Here is a 17,213-nt window from a genome sequence, read left to right on the forward strand (position 1 = left end):
TTCACCTGCTCACGTCGAAAGGGTATGAAATCAGCATCCGATAAGGGCAATTTACAATTAACAAAAAAAAATCATCAATTACCAAACAACTAACTTTATTGGAATAATAACAAACTGGTGAAAGTTGAAATTAGAAAATTGTACACCCATTGATATACACAACGTAGAGTACTTCTACACCAACATTGACGTTTACCAGTTTTACAATCCCCTACATCTATGGATTTGACGAGGTTCCAACGCAGCTTAAAACCTTTCTAAGCATTGAAAATCTCCCTAACCAACTTTTACGTGAAAACTTATCACAGCTGCAGTAAAACGTGTCAGAGGATACAAATTTTCAGCTTCCCTTGCCGCAGAGCTCAACCACTGTAGTGAGCTCTAGCACTACTGAGGTATTTTTCACAGTAAAACTTGACTATTGTCCTCTATTTTAAATGAGAGCAACACAGCAATGAAACACGGGAAAGCTGTAAAAAAAGCTGGAAAAATAAGATCTGGACCCGTTAGCATGCTGTAGATGGGGATGGAGCAAAATGAGGCTATGTGGTAGAGGCTGCGCATGAGACCATGCGCAGAGCACCTAAAACATACATTTTTGTCAAAATCTGAAACGAAAGAGCCTGAGAGACAGACCTAACGTGACAGGGATAAGCTTCCAAAACCACTAAAGTGATCACAGTTAGAACTGCATTTAACAGTAGCTGTAAGGCCAGGGCTATCACCGAGAAAAGCAGGAAGTTGTAATTAAAAACGAGAATTCCCAACGAGGTCTGACAGATAACGGCCCAAAGTACTACCAAAATTCGGCTTCTGGAGAGCAGATTCTTTGCCAGGATTAGTCCAGTGCTTAGCAGGATTGGAATCATTAGAATTGACCTAAAAATAGTGTAAAAAAGTCGGTTTAATGGCCGAAATGGAGTCCTCACCCAATTTCGATTTCTCTGCGCAGGTCATCCAAGTAAATATTGTAGTCAAAGTCGACTGCGCAGTTTGAAATAAGAGAGAGAAAGGTGTTATTGGTCAAATGACAGTTGATGAAGTGATGGGGCATTAAATCAGTGTCTATAAACCTTAAAAGGAAAATGGCACAACCATAAAAAAGGTTAATTTATTTAAAAACTTACTGAGAATTTGCAACTACAGAATTCTCGATGGAGAGAACTGAAGTTTTCACGTTGAAAAATTTGGATTTGAGAATGGTGCAATTCCAGAAATTCACATGTACCAGATTCATATGACTAAAAACGCAGTCGTGAAATGTGCAGTCCTTGAAGAACACGTTCTCTAAAGAGTCATTGTAGAAGCCGGAAAAGCTCTGGTTCTCCACAAATTTCTTTTGCTTCATATATTCCCATTCTCTAAGCTCTTTGATTATCGACGTCGAGAATGTTGAGACTCCCATAGTGGCAAATCCGCAAATCAGGTGCAGAATTGCAAGTATTATCGTGGTCTTGAAGTATATTGGGGAGAATATTTTGTAGAAGACTTGCATTACCTATAGAAACGAACTCCGTTAGTATAAGAACAGCATTGCTCCAGGATCACTGACAGAATCGAATCCGTGAGCAAACACCCCTCTGGTGTTGCTCAAGGGTGGTTCTGGATATGAGCTTCTTCCTGGGAGTTCAAGCTCCGTGAGGCCATACTGTGTCCTTGTTTTGTTCAATTTGTGCAACCTCTGGTAAACTGCCAAAGCCTCAACCTCCCTCGAGGCCTCTAGGAGGTACCTTGGTGATTCCGAGGTCCATATCAACCCTATGATGCTCGCTGCCGCTGGAATGACACTCAAGAGTAGAAATCTGCAATTTTATTGATGCAGAAATGGTTTTTGATTGAGCGTTCCGATTCTACCGGTGCCACGAGCTCCAATGTTCCTTGTTGTCTTTGACGATGTCAGCTCCTAAAGTGGGCATGGCGACTTCGAATACAATTGCAATATAAGCGGCCCCCAGGGGCCACAAAGAATGAAGCATTCCGGTGTATTTTGCTCTGGACGATCGGGAAGAAGTCTCTGTCATGTAGCTGAATGCTATCGGGAAAGCACCGGATATACCCAGGCCCGAGCCGAACCTAGAAAGACGAGAAATCGGTTAATTTAATTGCGGAATTTTCGAGCCTCTGGATAGATTGGATGGGACCTAGATGTGCGACTTTTGGATGCGAACTAGAAGTTCCACGCGTATCTTACCTGGCAGTCATGAAAGTTCCATAGGTGGGCATCACAGAAGCAGCAGCAGCGAACATGATGGCCACTATTAGCGCTAGGGCGAGCCCTTTTTTCCTCCCTATGTGATCCGCTAGAACACCCCAGGCAAAGGATCCACATGCCATTGCCAAGAGAGTTATGGAAACTACGAATATAAAATATTCTACAAAAACAACTCTTCCTGAAAATACGAAAACTACTTTCAGCCTCATCTAAGAGGTTCAAAAGGGACGCACAATCGGGGAAAGCATCCTGCTTACCTAACCATCCCTTCTTCCGGTCTTCGATGCACAAGTGCAGCTCAGCTGCGGGCAAAATGAAGCTGATGATCTTGACTTCAATGCAATCAGCTGCCAGGGCCAATCCCAAGACCAAAACCAACATGATCTGGGCTTTGCCCATGGTGGCTTGAGACAGGGCATCTTCGTGAAAGCCCATGAGAGCGTTGCTACTATTGTTGCGGCTGGTGATGTCTTCAGAACATTTTAATGGAAAAAATGGATAAATTTACTAAACTACTTACGCCGGTTCTCATTAGGTCCGTTTGACGCTGCCTCTAAAGGGGATACTAGGCATGTGGATTCTTCGCACATTGTTGAGGATGGAGTCAGTTTTAACGGAAACTATGACATTTTCCAGATGGCTCTAACTAGGCTGAGAAACGGAAATTTTAATTTTTGTGGTCGATAACGTGACTTTTTGCTGTATTTCTGGGAATGATAATCATCCGACATTAGTGGTTTCCAGACATGCTGTTCCAGCCTGTTGTACTCTAATCTATGACCTACCTCTATTTTCCATCTGAGAAGAGGGAATTTTTAGCTTCTTGTAAATGTACCCTATCCCGAACGTGACTTCTTGCAGCATTTCTGGAAATAATAATCTTCAAACATTCATGCTTCTTCGGGCAGCTGAATCCTTCCTACTTTACTGCATTCTGTACAACTTACCTGTATATTTAAATAGTCAATGTGTGTAATCGCACGCGTTGCTGCTAGCGACGTTTCTGCTCGTATCCTGTTATATCGATCCAGAAATTCCAGAATCCAGATGCGGCCGGTTTGCGAATCGATAAGCAGGACTGGCAATGAAGTCTAGAGACTTATTATTTCACGTTATACACTTAACTATCGAACATTTGGTCTTATACACTCAAGGGATTGTGGAAGAAGTATCCGGATCCGCGAGATTTTTTCTCTTTAAAATCTGGACAAGACGTCTGGATGAATTAAATTGAACTGAACCGCTGCATGCAGACAATGAGTGCTACATGCGAAATGGATTTACCGTTGTTCCTCCGTGTGTCGTAGCTTCTTTGACGATAGCGCAACTCGCGTGACATCTTTCCAGTTTTCCAGATTCATTGCCAGTTTGAATATGCGAAAACTGACGTGACTCTGCATACAGAAGGACATGAAAGATGACAAAAAATTATTTATAGGTCAATTTAGTAAAGTTGAGAAACAGCTGTCCCAGCTTAATTTACTTGGACTAACTTGATGGTCAAATTCAATTGTCTGCGGTTACTTTAAACATGTCAGGCAGTCTCAGATCTGCCCTGCCCGCAGGACCAAAAGCTCTTTGCAAAATGTGCTTTAGAACTGTAGAGCCCTCTTTTCGTACGTCTGCGGCAAACGAAATGTGATCTGGCGCGTTCGGGTGGTACTAAATCTGGTCGATCAGGGGTAATTAACTGCGCGAGGTAGAGGTCGCTTCACGTGTTTACAACAAAAAGGGAGATTTTAAAAAGTAATTAAACATCTCTCAGCCGAGGAGAACTAAAGGCGTAGATTTTATATCTTGTGCCCAGGTCCTTTTCAAAAGTTTAAAATTTCGTAGATCCATTTAAGTATGTCTAACAACTGGAGCATTCCTTTTATATCCCTAGAGCGAAGTGAAAATCGAGTTTGAAGTATAATTTCATTAACTTGCCATTTGAAAGAGATTGACGGTAAAAACTCGAAATTTATATAAAATTTTACATACTGGGTGTCCGAAATTGTCTTGGCAATAATTTATCTCAAAACCTCAGAGAGGCGGAAGGACGGTTGAAGTTGTAGCACAAGAGCAGAGATATAGACTGAACGTAATCCTTGATATACGGGGGGGCGTCGAAAAGTGCAAGAGCAAGAGTGTTTCGAAAACTGAAAACAACATTGCCAAATGACTTTTAGCTTCGAAGTTATTACGGAAAAACCGGAATTTGGCTAAATATAATTTTCTAATTAAAGCATTATGAATCAGAACCTTCTAGGCAGCAGATATTACAATTGATGGCGATGTTCTCGAGATTAATTAAACAAACTTATCAGGGAATTTGTTTATGTTTATAATAAAATCTTTGAAGTGCCTGCTCTCCAGATTATCACTAAATATTTGATTACTGGCACTCGCTTGGGAAAGGGGCCTCACATTGAAGAAAGTGTTTGCGAAGTGTATTCGATTCGAATATGGATATCAGATTCGAAAACAAGAGAATTATGGTTACCGGAGCAGCATCAGGTAAAGAAGAATAATTATCTTTCACCCCCAACGCATCGAATTTCTTCGGACATTATGCCGTTAATCTTTGCAAAACATCGATTTTTTTAAATTAACGAACGCCCGAATGGCGCTTCGAACTACGAAATTTCACATTTCGTCTGGTTATACCGTTAATCAAAATTGTCATTATCTTAGGAATCGGTAAAGGAATAGCAGTCCGCCTGGTCCAAAATGGAGCCACAGTCATAGCCGTGGATAAGAACCAGGATAATTTAAGTACGTGGTTTCATCTACGTTTGTTCATCGCATCAACTTCATCAGCAACACATCGATCATAGGATAATCCCTCTCTTATCACCTTCAGTTTATTCTAGAGGATAAATTGCATTTTTTTATTGGATTGGTACTTATACAGGATTAAACAATAACTATTGTGTATAGAGAGTAAACGATGCTCATGTGTATCTAAAACATCGCGTTTTTTTTTTAGACTATCTCGTGTCTGAACAATCTTCCATAATTGCTGCTGCTATTGACCTGTCGGACTGGACTTCCAGCCATGACGCCGTAAAACAGTACTTCCCGGTAGATATGCTGGTGAACTGTGCGGGAGTTGTTGAGGTACTCCCAGTGACGAATGTAACCGAAGAGACGTATCAAAAGTCAGCTTGCTGTTATAAAAAAATCACCCAAATATTTCCTGAAACGCTTTGCATTGCAGATTGTTCGATGTAAACGTTAAGGGGACCATCTCGATCACTCAAGCTGTAGTGACCGATTTACTGAGCAGAAACGCACAAGGGTCCATAGTTACCATCTCCTCTCAAGCCTCCAAAGCAGGGCTTCTCAACCACACCATATATTCGGCTTCGAAAGGGGCCCTCGATTCGTTCACCCGGTCATTGGCCCTGGAATTAGGGCCAAAGAACATTCGAGTTAATTGTGTGAATCCTACAGCGGTCATGACACCACTGGGAAAGCGGGCTTGGTCCGATTCGTCCGCTCGGTATGCCATGCTGGCCAAGATACCATTGCAAAGGTAAATTTTATCAATCCTGTCCAAGTTGGTGCCAGTCCAATAACTTCGCCCTTAAAATTCTTCAACGGTCGGATCCGATCATATAAGATTTGGTTAATTTGATTTATATCGAGTCAATCGAGGACAGACAGAAATCTACCATTTCAACGTCAGCATTGCTGAGCGTGCAAAAACTGCCTCACCAGCGCCATCTGCCCGAGTCAAAATTCAAATTAAACGCACACAATGTCGGATAGCAATGCCACAGTGTAGGTCGGCCTTATGCGGCAAATTCTGCTGCTTACGCTCGAAGATTTGGGCGAGGTGCGGCAACAAAGACTCTGTAGATGGCGCTGTCGGGAGATTTTCCTGAAAGCGCAACATACTTTCCGTTAAAATTGCAAAATTCCGCCTGCGATTAATTGACCATAGACGAACCAAACTGACGAGATCTCGCTTCCAGTGAGGTGACGTTTGGTCGTGGTTTGATTTGCCGGAACCAAACGTGATCAAAAACGTGGAAAGTGAGCAGATGAGTCAAAAGCGAAATCATGATAGAACGACTATTCCAGCGCGTGAATAACTGAAGAAGGAACGAATACGGCTAAGCCCTGTGGGAAGAGGTTCAGTAACCACGCAGCGAACTGGATCAGTATTGTGATGGATGGTGACGGTGTTCCACGCAGGATCACCCACATCAGATGAGGCCGAGATTGATCGAGTTGCGTTTTGAGACGATGTGGGGATAATCGAACGAGTGAAGAGAAACTCCTCGTGATGAAAACCAGCTAAAAAAACCTGAAAAGCTTGCTTTGCCCTTATGGAACCAGCCGATGCTGAACCATCTCAGTTGGATACCGGACGTTTTTCGAAGCTTTCGAATTTGAATGTTAATGGACCAAAAGGATGAGTTTTGTTAGATTTATTGGTGAGGAGAGAAGACAGCACGACTGTTGGTTCCTCATTTTCTATCCACCTTGTTGACCGGTAGAGACAAGACGAGCAGAAATGAAGGTTTTAGCGCGGACACTCATGAGTTATAAGATTTTTTGTAACACTAAGATTGAATCCTAATGTAGGTTTCATCGGCCAGCGGAGTTCTAGCCTTCAGCACCTCAAGATTTAAATATTATTTTATTGATATTTCTTTTTGAGCTTTCACTTGCGTAATTTCATACAACATCAGTGTTTCATTTCAGATTTGCAGAGGTAGACGACGTAGTGAACGCTGTCGTCTTCTTGCTCAGCGACCAAGCCAGCATGATAACTGGACATTGTTTACCTGTGGATGGAGGCTTCCTTTCATGTTGAAAAAACATGCCGGCAAAAGAAAGGAACTTGTGTTGATATGTTTTTTTAGTTTATTTAGTACCGCACCTTAACTAAATATCTGAGATTAGCAAAATTTACTAAGGGCGTAACTGGCATAGAAACCTTCAAGTAAAGCCTAAGCTTTCAGTATAAAGAGGGGATCGGCTAAATAAAGTTAACTGCCGTACTTCATTCGATTGCACCTAAAAGCATGGTAGTAGTTGGGTACGGAGACCATACATAGAGTCAAGTACAAGAATTTCTTCCCATAAATTTAAGACAACATTAACGATTTCTTGCGTCCCTCAAAAGCTTCGGGGTGGCTTTCCTCGGAATAGTCTCTACCTAACGCCGTCCTCTACACGAATTAATGATTTATTAATTCAAGATAAATGCACAGCAATTTAGTTTTATTAGCTTAGCTCCCCCTTGTTTTGACTACCGTTTCGACGCTTTAATTGGCCGAATAAAACTCCAATTTAACACTTCACACTGTAAAACACTTAAACACTTAAAATTATCGGGCTTAATTCGGCTCCGGATAGTAAACACTTTTAAAAGAGTTTAAAAAAAGCGAGCTATTAGTAGCTGTAAGCTGTGAAAGGTCCAGATTCCGACTGCAAATGCCCTAAATCGGGCGTCTAAAGTTCTTGAGGCAAGGAGGAACTATCAGGAATTATGGGTCTGGACTACGTCTTCCCGTTAATTTGTTTAGTAGTACGTTTCATGGAAAATATAGTCACGGATTTAAGAGGTCGGAGAACTGCATCATTTTGCCATAAATTGCTTATGCAACTTCGATAAAGAAGGAGCGGAATAAAAGAGGTTGGCCTGCTTGCACTCCAGATCCAAGGCCATGCGATTTTTTTTTTTTTTTTGAATTATCTACGCAATTAGTTGTTCACACTGGCACATTGAAGAAGGTGGACGAATTAAGGTTACACGGTGATAACATTCAACAATTTTTTCATACATGACCAAATGTGCTACGAACTGAGTTATAATTGTTCTTGCCATAGAGTGAATCATTTTACCCCGCTGGAAACGATCTCGTCAGTCCGGAGCTTTAGAATAATTTTCGTCAATTAGGAGGGATGAAAAATTGTTTATTTTCAATGAACACTTCGAATTACTCTGGGATTTACACTTTTATTAGGGTGAATTCCCGGAGGTGCTATTAGAGTCCCCGCTTTATCCCTCGTCGGTCCGCCAGCTCAGTTCTCTCTCTGCTGAAGAAAAATAATAGGGTTGAACCTTACGGTACGACACAATTATCTCGTAAACTTATATTTGCGTTGGAATTTTATACGTTTTAATTCCAAAAGGTTGTTTCGTTTATATGGTTAATCTGTTGTTTCTTGGGGGATAGCATCCAGGGGCGCGTTTGGAGTTAGGGTCAAAAAGGGTCGTCTGCACGTCGGCAAATTAATATTTAAAACGTCTAAGATCACAAGTAAGCTAAACAAAAAAGAAGAAATGACCCCTTCTTTCGTAATATCAAAATTGCCAAGATTATTATTAAATAATACAAAAGATGCTAGAGATATGTCAAAAACCGGACGAAACGAACCGGCACTAAATTTTATTATATTTTTTAATATATTTAAGCGAGTTCTCAGGGAAAAAAATAAGAGTCATATCATGGCGGCATGACATGAACAGGGCCCCACATCAGATAAGTAAATGTTTAAAAAATATATATTACAATAACGAACGTAAATAAAATAAAATAAGTGCAACTCGGCTGTCGCGTCCCTTTGGTCTGGAGGACAAACACTTCTTATTGATCTTGGCAGAGAAATCCTTTGCTACCGAGAGGGCTGCTATTGTTTATACCTGCATAAAGAACCAATTTTACCATCAAAAACCAACGTACTCCCTATACGAGTCGTTCAAAGAAGAAAGTCGCGTGGAGCTAAATCTGCAGCGCATTCAGGCCAAGACACCAGTCAACTACTCAACATAGTCTGCCTAAATGGATTACTCAACTTCCACGTGACCCTACAAGGATTAAATATTGGCGACCTAGGATTATCGGGTATAAAAGTTAGAAAAGAGGACTTATGACCCTAAAACTGATTTCAGTCCAAGACTAATACACGAATATTACGAACACTAAATTCTTTAAATTTGTATTTTAGTTATTATTTTTTTAATGCGATTTAGACTCCTTGATGCTCTCGCTACTGATTCGTTGCAGACACAAATTGGTAGCGCACACGTGTTTTAAGTCGTGCTGCCTGAGTTCCTGTTTCCAGAATTCAGAGAGCAATTAAATGGAAAAAAAATTATCCAAAGCAATTCCTGAATTTTACGAATTTAGAGGAGAGCGTCCCTATGAGCTCAAGGAACCATCTCAATACCGACCTTCACTTGAGGCATGTTGTAAATCTCTATTCTCAACAGAGTGGCCTTGTCTGCTCCTCTTGACAGTGGCGTTCTGCAGACCACGCTCCTTCAGCAAACTGATGTGACTTGCACGACAGTGGCAAATATCCAAATCTCCGAATTTTTCCGAAGGGTATCTTGGCTCCAAGAGTTTCCTGCACACGTTCCATGTGATGGCGAAGGGAAAAACGAAAAAGAAGACCATGTTGATAGCAAACTGAGTCGCTGGGGCCAGGTTGTGAACTTTCCTGCCCGTTTCTGGATGTATTGGCCAGCCCTCGTCGTCATACACTACTTTTTGGTCCTTCAGGTTCGATTCGTAATATCTTAAAAAAAGCCTTCAGATTCAAACACATTAGCTAAACGCGTTTTCTCACTTATTTAACTCTTTGGAAAGGTCAAAGATTTTGTCCAGCCCACATAATCCGATGGGCAGGACGCAAATTCCAATCCCTGCCTTGACGAGTCCCATGTACCACAAGGTGAGGCAGAAATAGAGCACAATATGGAGAATCAATGATATCGCGTCATCAAAGGCTGAGTACTTGACCACTTGAGTTGGAATTGGCATCCCTCCTGTAGAGCAATATGAGTTAACATGAAAAATATACTTTTTTGAGCCTCACCTTGAAAGCCTGCAGCATAGTACTCTTCAATCTCGAAAGGAATACACCTCCACCGATAATCAGAGCTGAAGCAACTGCACTGGCAGTACCAGAGACAAAAGCATCTGTCCTCCTTCGTGAAGCGAATCCTCCTCGCAGCAACTAGCTGCTGCTTCAAATTCAAGACTTCCAGGGAACAGTAGAAGGTTGTCAGTGGAAGCTCGCAGTATATGTCCAGGGTGAATGTGTGCTGGTGCTGAGGGGACATAATCACAGGCTGGGAACTGATGCTTCTGAAACCAGCAGGCATTCCCAGAGGACAGGCCCCAATTCTCACGAAGAACACGCTGCTTACTAGACCTGAATTGAATATTTTTGCAGTCACAGAAACTCGCTTGGGGTTCAAGCTGTCAGTGTAAACCTCTGGAACAATCCACTCATTTACACGCGAAAGGAGAAATATTGCATCCAGACCTGTGATCATTGCTAATTCATCGGACTTCAAAATGGCATTGGTGTCCGCAGCAAAGTTAATGTTAACATTGCTCAGGACAGGTCCCAAATAATACATGAGGAGCAACTTATTTTGGGGCTCCTTGGAGGTGCCATTGCGAAATTTCGTTTGAACGGGGTTGTCTGGCAAGGCTCCGAAGTTCTTTAGGAAGTAGCGACCTTTTTTACCGTTGCTGTGCAGGTCGTGGTCGTGTTGCCACATATGCCTCGGTTGGTTTTGCAAACAAGCATTTCGACGGTTGTTGCATTTGTTCGGTTGGTTTGCGAATGCTTCATAACCCACGCCTAGAAATTTGGATTTTTTAGATGAATTTTACTATTCATCATCTTGTGAGTCCTACGATAATTCTCAGCCATATCTGCGTGAAGCGTTATATTCTACAGTTCAATTAAGAAGTTCGAAAACGCAGTTTTCGGTACGCCGCTGATGTACAGGGTTCGCCACGCAAACTAGTTCATTAAAAAATTCCAGCTTCCCTTTACCGCAGCCCGATGGAATTGGATTTCGGGCTAGGATCGACCATTTTGAACCCAAATAAAATATTTTTAAAATGGCGACGCTTCCGGTTATACCGGAAGTAGCTACTAACTTCGTTATTTTAAATGGAACCCCTAATTTTTTTGGGGATTTTCGCATTTCTCGTTAGATTTTTTTATGTTTATGTAAAGTATTTTATGTCTAAAATTCACCGTTTCCGAGTCACATCGGAAAATTCGAAAATTTTGACGGCTGCAAGGTCCTACGGAAAGGGGTATTGTGCAACAATCGCTGCGAATTCCGGAATCGGTGCTTTGGGGCTCAAAAAGAACCTAATAAGCTACGTTTTGGGGATATTTAATTTTTTTTTATAAATATGATCTCTACCCGCTTTGTTGCAGGTTGTCCCACTGACATCTATATCGCTCTCCCTCGTCACAAGATACTCCGAGGGACCTCCGGCCACCTCTGGGTACTGACCCTCTGTCGAATCGCTTCCAACCCCTTCTGGGATGAGCAACTTATAATCTTTTAAATCCAAAGCGAGCTCTCCTTCAATAGGAGTATTCATCGTGTAAGAGGCCACAATGGTACCTTTGGAAAAACCAGTTACACCCTTAAATTTTTCCTGGCCACTAGTCCGTTTACTACACCTTCACTGTTGGAATATTTCTCCTCAGAGGTCCCCACAGAAATCTTTCCATAGCTGGTAAGCTCTTTCGAGTAAATCCGATTGCCTTCCGTGCCCAGTTTTTCGAAAATTTGTATGTCCACCGAGTGATCGATAGTCGGATGGGCGATTTTGTATACGGAGTACCATACCTCAGAAAACTCCATGCAATGGGCGCTGTCGTGGTAAGTTTTCGAGTCGGCGCCCAGAGGGACGAAGGCATCGTCGCAGTCTTGGCCCCCTCTTGGATGGAGGTTCTTTTTCGGTACGTCTAAAATGTATTAAACAAGTGATTAATACACGGGGGTAAATCATGAATGCGACTGAGAATTAAACAGTGGCGCGCATGGTGGAACTTCAAGGCAATGGAAAGTACCTGAAACAAAAATCATTTATGAAATCTGTTGGAAAAATTTGAGGTGTGTACATATGTCCTAGAGTGGACGTAAACGGTGGCGATCCCGAGTCACGGCTGGACGCTTGGGATTCCCAGTCACGCCACAACAGCGGGGGGAGTTTGAGTTTCGAAATCAACGAGGTTTTCGTGGGGCAGATTTGTTACTACCTTCGCGCCTGCGTTATTATTATTGTTATTCAGTGCTCGAAACTCGTTATTTAGTTTTTTCATTCAGTTATCAAATTGATTTAAATAAATATATTTATTATGTCTAGCAATGAAGCTGTTTTGACGGCAAACGGAACGACGATTGTTCCTTCCCGAATCAACATCGGACAATTAAAAACCATCTAAACAGAAGTACTGCGTCCAACGTGTCCTAAAGTGTCCGCTACGACCATTAAAACTCGCAATGACATGAATTTTATACGCGGAAACTCAGAGGCGTAAAGCCCGTTAACGAAAGCTTCAAAAACTAATTTACCGTGATTGAAAACCGTCTACGCCCGTGCCTCATTCGGAGCACTTTTTTCGGGTTTTTGCCCTGAAGTCACTGAAAAAATTGAAAAAAAACCAATCGATTCGCAAGTAAGCGGGCGCAAACTGATCTACAAATGATACAAATTTCACGGGGTGAGGTCGGGAGAGAGGTTTCAAGAAAATCATTCATTGAGAGCCACGAGAACCATCTGGCTATTGTCTCATTCGCAGTTTACCAGGAAGACATCTGCTTCGCATCGCAGTTTTTGATAACGATAATGACTCGATTGTGACAATCAATTCAAGTTGTGACCAGTACGGGAGTACATGCAGCAACCCTTGAGAAGTGATCTTTGTAGGGGAAATTACGAGTTGCAAAATTTGCCTGTCGGAAGAATTCGCATGTGTAAGTCCTTGAGGAATTCGTTGTCTCGATTCATTATGGTACAAATTTGCAAAAGGCGAATCAAATCATGACCCATAAAGCTCATTGTCTCGCTATAAAAATAACTCACCTTTAGTTAAATCTGCCCTCCATTCATCTGTAGAGACACCGCCAGGACCATCTTTTATCAAATTTTGAGCGTTTATTACTCTGACGGCGTTTTTAATAGACCTATGACCACTGTCCTGGCCATAATGATTGTCACCAACTTTACAGTGTCCAGGTAGATAGGAATTGTTAGTTTCCCTTAATTTAGGGCCAGGGTTTATACTGGAAACGGCAAAATTCGAAATACTTTTATTCGGTCGATTTTCTGCCTGGACGTCGTTTAGGATTTCGTTTGGCCCGGAATCTCTATGGGAGTCGCAAGAACAGCAGAACCCAGTGCTGTATGGGACCTAAATGGAAATTTAGGTAAAAAGGGTGTTTCACTTTGTGATTACGGACTATTTGCTGTCATCGCCAAGGGCAGGTCTTCCATAAATAATAATGAGCGTCGCATTTAAGAAGAAAGCGTTTATCTGCCTCTCCAGTCGCAATTTCTAGATTTTTACGATCCTCATTTGCACGAACCCGTTGTTAGTGACCCTAATTTATACGGTGAGAAGAAATTCAGATAATTCCTTGCCTCGACTGTCTAGTCTGAATTTAAAGCCTTAGGTAAACTTACGTGCCACTTACGTAAGCAATCGTTCATGTTCACCTAAAACTCTCTAACAAACTGCAATGTGTCTCTCAATTTTGACCAAATGGAATATTTGAGAGTCCGCTCTAGGTATCTCTCATTTCGCCTGCTGCATTTTCATTTTTTTTTTATTTTTTTAACATAGAAGCTTTTGCCATCACGATTTTGAACTGAGCAGCTTGATCTCGCCTGCGATGCGCGCGCATTACGTGTCGAGGATACTTTACCGCACGCTCGTTATGGTGTTTTTGGAGAAAGTGCCGAGGACAAAATCTGTCCGCAGTTTTTTGTCGTGGGAATGCGGTGAAAATTGTTGAAATGGACAGCTGCATGCATAAATTTTAGAATGAACGGAGGCGTGTGTAGGAAGGGCCTCAAGAACGATTATCGTTTGCGCTCTGCGGACACTGAGAGCTTGTTCTTGGAAGCTCTCCGCGGTAATGCCTTTTTTAACGAAAAAATCCTTTCTAATTACTGAACTTGTATCTAATATGATTGACAAAAGTGTGCTGATAATGACGTTCGATTCCGGTCCAGGGTGGGACTCGAATGGAAATTTTCACGGTAAGATCTTGATGGCAGGTACAAAAAGGTCTTTTACCGGAATATAAAGGCATTTTTCTTTGTTCGACAGTGACACGCCTTCCATAAATAGTTATTGCATTGCGGCCCTCACTTCTTTATCGAGAAATCCGAATTTTGTACAATACGCTTAAGGTTTTTACTGATTAAAAAAATATATATATTATTCTTCACTTTACATTATTCCCTCCGACCGTTGCAAGATATTTATATCATAAAACTGCAAACGGAAATTGCAAAGCACGCACAACTTCACGATTTCATTCGGAGCCCGAGGGTCAACGCAGCACAATCGAGGAGATTCGAACTGCGGAAATGACGGCGTGTTTAACAAACAGAATCAAAATCGAATAAACAAATTTCTCAGTGTACATCTGTTGTACCTTTAACCATAACCTGAACTAAACATCAATTATTCAGGAGACGAGGCGATTGTTCTGGAATTTCGTGAAAAGCTTCACGGCTGGCACCGAGCCAGACGCGACGCCATTACGAGGCGCGCCATTGTCAAGGCAATAACGGAGGAAGTAATAATTATTGACCAAGTGCAGAAAGTAATGCCGCACGCGGATCGCAGCATCGAGTGCGATATCGACACTCCCGCACGCAGTGCGAATACGTTACGTAACACGTTGAGGGGCTCCTGCCGCGCGATACGTCAGGTGCCAATAGCTGCCAGGTGGGAAAAGCGACGATATTGCGGACACCCCGTTGGAAAATAGGAAATTTTATTTTCCAAGGTAAAAAAAAAAATCAAAAGTCGTTTCAGACTTATGGCAACGTATTTAAATGTTGTTTGTTAATACCATAATTCTTTCCAACACCCCGTATACCATCCCACAATTGTAAAACACGTGGCGCACTTCTCTCTATGACTCTCTAACTTTCTGTTCGAACTCTTATGCTAAAAAGATATTGGTCGACGACACGCTGCCGCGACACCCTGTATAAGCCCCGTTGAGGCTGCAGAAGTCCATAAACGCATCAAAAGTTCGTTATGAAAGCCGCGAGACGTATTTAAATTGCACATTTTCGGCCAATGAAAGCTCGAATTTCATTTGACAGAATTTATTCCCGAGCTTTTTAGGAATTTTGGCCTTTGTGGGGCATTAAAACTGATAAAATTAAATTTTTGGAGAATGACGCGTTCGAACGATATTTGCAAAATTACGTTTTCCACGTGGGATAAATAGGATTATTTAACCGTTAAGTAAAATCAATATTATACTGCGGTACAAAAAGTTATGGGCTTTTAAACATGGGAAAACGATCGCCGACAATGTTTTACACTTTACAATATAATTGGAGAAAATTTAAGGTTTTTCCGGCGAAAAACGTTCCGAACAATAAATTTTCCGCCATATTTTATTGTTTTCGATATTATTTGAAAATAAGTACGTATAAAAAGGTGATAAATCCTTAAAAAAGCGAAATAAATTTAAAGCATGCCGACCTACGCCTCGATTATTAATAACCATTAATAAATACACATACATATATGTAAATTAGGCTAGAGACATTTCTTCAATGTCCAGATAGGAAGCGACAGTTATCAGTTAGCAACTAACCGGCAGATAACGCGTTTTTCAAACTGGAGTTAAAGTTCGTCGACAGTTGGAGCAGGGACAATTACGTGCAACATCTCCGCAGTCGAAGCAATCGACAGACACTTTCGCTGACTTACGTATGTCCGGGCCCGTGACTTCATGTACAGGTTTATCAGGACATTGAATAACCGGCCCTCAGTCATAAATCGTTAATGTGGGATTGTATATTTTAAATAGCTCCGGAAGCTCCCAAAGACGAAACGCGTTGCAGTGTTCGATTTTAAAAGCTCGAATATGCTCGAATGTGGACTTGGGACAGAAGTACGAATCGTTTCGAGAATTAACAAAATTCAATTGAAGAAAACCTCAAATTTTCATTGGAGGCTGAAACGTTTTACAAAACGACACCTCGAACGTACCTCGATTTCGTGATACTTCACAGCTCTACAGGTAGGATTCACCGCTTCGGTGCTGCACCCAGTATAGCCAGGATCGCGCTTATTAACAACCCTCTCAATGGGTCCAGAATTGACCACGTTCTCAAACACCAAATCGTACACTTGGTAAACCGGCCTTTGAGTCACTTTCAACACGTACGAGTTAAGAAGCCTTTTTTTCTGGTAACTCACTGGGTCGAACACGTGATCAAGAATAATATACTGAGGCTTGGAGCTAGCCCGGCCGCGGTTCTTGATTTTCAACGTCAAAGAGATTTCCTTGTCGCACGTCTCGAGGTCCCGTCCCTCACAGTTAGATCGAAACCCTTCGGTTCCTGAATCGGCGTTTCCAGTTTCGTTGGTTGAGCACTGGAAGGCGGTTTCGCAATCGCAAAGCTTGGACCGAGGGCATTTGGTCATTATGGCTTTGATTTCGAAGTTTGTGGCGTCTTGGTCCTCTTGGTGCGCGGCCTGGTGGATTGGGGGAAGGAAGCTTTCATCTGCGACGTTATCCAAGAGGTCTTGGTTTGCTGCACCGGCGCCATGTAGGGAGGTTGTGCGAAGCACCGAAAGGGTCAATAAAATGGAGACGACGATCATAAATTAAGACAGTTTGATTCGTAACCATGAGACTTCCCTCAACCTTTGTGCATCAATCATGTGACGTAAATGGCGGAAACTTCAAAAGTGAGCTTGTTCGTACCCGTTTAAAGTTTTTGAGGCTCGGTGCCGATCGTGGGGAAATAGAGCCTCTATAACCGAGTCTCGCGACCGACTGTGGTGTTCCCAATCCAGGGGGAATGTTTGCTGAACTTCTATGTACTCTGAAATCTCACCTGCATCAAGGAGTATTATTGAAACTGGCTCGTTGAAATTTGAATCATGTCTTGTGAGCGATTTTCACACCTTTCTCATTCCAATTAAATACGGGTAAACAAACACAATACCTCGATATCTCTTATCT

The 17,213-nt window shown here is 42.0% G+C and overlaps 3 protein-coding genes across 11 annotated transcripts; 1 reads left to right on the forward strand and 2 right to left on the reverse strand.

Moving 5' to 3' along the window:
- Positions 1 to 78: 78 nt before the first annotated feature.
- On the reverse strand, positions 79 to 3,505 carry LOC136346666 (synaptic vesicle glycoprotein 2B-like). Of its 8 annotated transcripts, none has more exons than XM_066296048.1 (11): positions 3,160 to 3,505; positions 2,998 to 3,078; positions 2,733 to 2,863; positions 2,470 to 2,672; positions 2,192 to 2,354; positions 1,855 to 2,073; positions 1,553 to 1,802; positions 1,128 to 1,498; positions 930 to 1,073; positions 637 to 879; positions 79 to 583 (listed from the first exon to the last, which is right to left on the reverse strand). In XM_066296048.1, the coding sequence occupies exons 4-11, from the start codon at positions 2,645 to 2,647 to the stop codon at positions 403 to 405; spliced, it is 1,749 nt and encodes a 582-aa protein (XP_066152145.1). In that variant the 5' UTR covers positions 2,648 to 2,672; positions 2,733 to 2,863; positions 2,998 to 3,078; positions 3,160 to 3,505; the 3' UTR covers positions 79 to 402. The 8 variants fall into 8 exon arrangements, with proteins under 8 accessions (XP_066152145.1, XP_066152093.1, XP_066152122.1 ...); XM_066295996.1 differs by having other exon boundaries at positions 2,470 to 2,682; XM_066296025.1 differs by having other exon boundaries at positions 2,470 to 2,682; positions 2,733 to 2,858; positions 2,994 to 3,078.
- Positions 3,506 to 4,588: 1,083 nt separating this feature from the next.
- LOC136346955 (L-xylulose reductase-like) lies at positions 4,589 to 7,214 on the forward strand. The gene is made up of 5 exons (XM_066296537.1): positions 4,589 to 4,711; positions 4,889 to 4,969; positions 5,184 to 5,355; positions 5,415 to 5,732; positions 6,911 to 7,214. The coding sequence occupies exons 1-5, from the start codon at positions 4,660 to 4,662 to the stop codon at positions 7,020 to 7,022; spliced, it is 735 nt and encodes a 244-aa protein (XP_066152634.1). The 5' UTR covers positions 4,589 to 4,659; the 3' UTR covers positions 7,023 to 7,214.
- A 1,490-nt stretch (positions 7,215 to 8,704) lies between these two features.
- On the reverse strand, positions 8,705 to 17,178 carry LOC136349868 (hapless 2). Of its 2 annotated transcripts, XM_066301520.1 has the most exons (9): positions 16,232 to 17,178; positions 13,069 to 13,396; positions 11,660 to 11,947; positions 11,394 to 11,600; positions 10,490 to 10,813; positions 10,037 to 10,438; positions 9,788 to 9,986; positions 9,390 to 9,736; positions 8,705 to 8,858 (listed from the first exon to the last, which is right to left on the reverse strand). In XM_066301520.1, the coding sequence occupies exons 1-9, from the start codon at positions 16,847 to 16,849 to the stop codon at positions 8,803 to 8,805; spliced, it is 2,769 nt and encodes a 922-aa protein (XP_066157617.1). In that variant the 5' UTR covers positions 16,850 to 17,178; the 3' UTR covers positions 8,705 to 8,802. The 2 variants fall into 2 exon arrangements, with proteins under 2 accessions (XP_066157617.1, XP_066157616.1); XM_066301519.1 differs by having other exon boundaries at positions 10,037 to 10,813.
- Positions 17,179 to 17,213: the final 35 nt, after the last annotated feature.

Source organism: Euwallacea fornicatus, chromosome 2 (assembly GCF_040115645.1).
Source record: "Euwallacea fornicatus isolate EFF26 chromosome 2, ASM4011564v1, whole genome shotgun sequence".
In the NCBI taxonomy this organism is placed as follows: domain Eukaryota; kingdom Metazoa; phylum Arthropoda; class Insecta; order Coleoptera; family Curculionidae; genus Euwallacea; species Euwallacea fornicatus.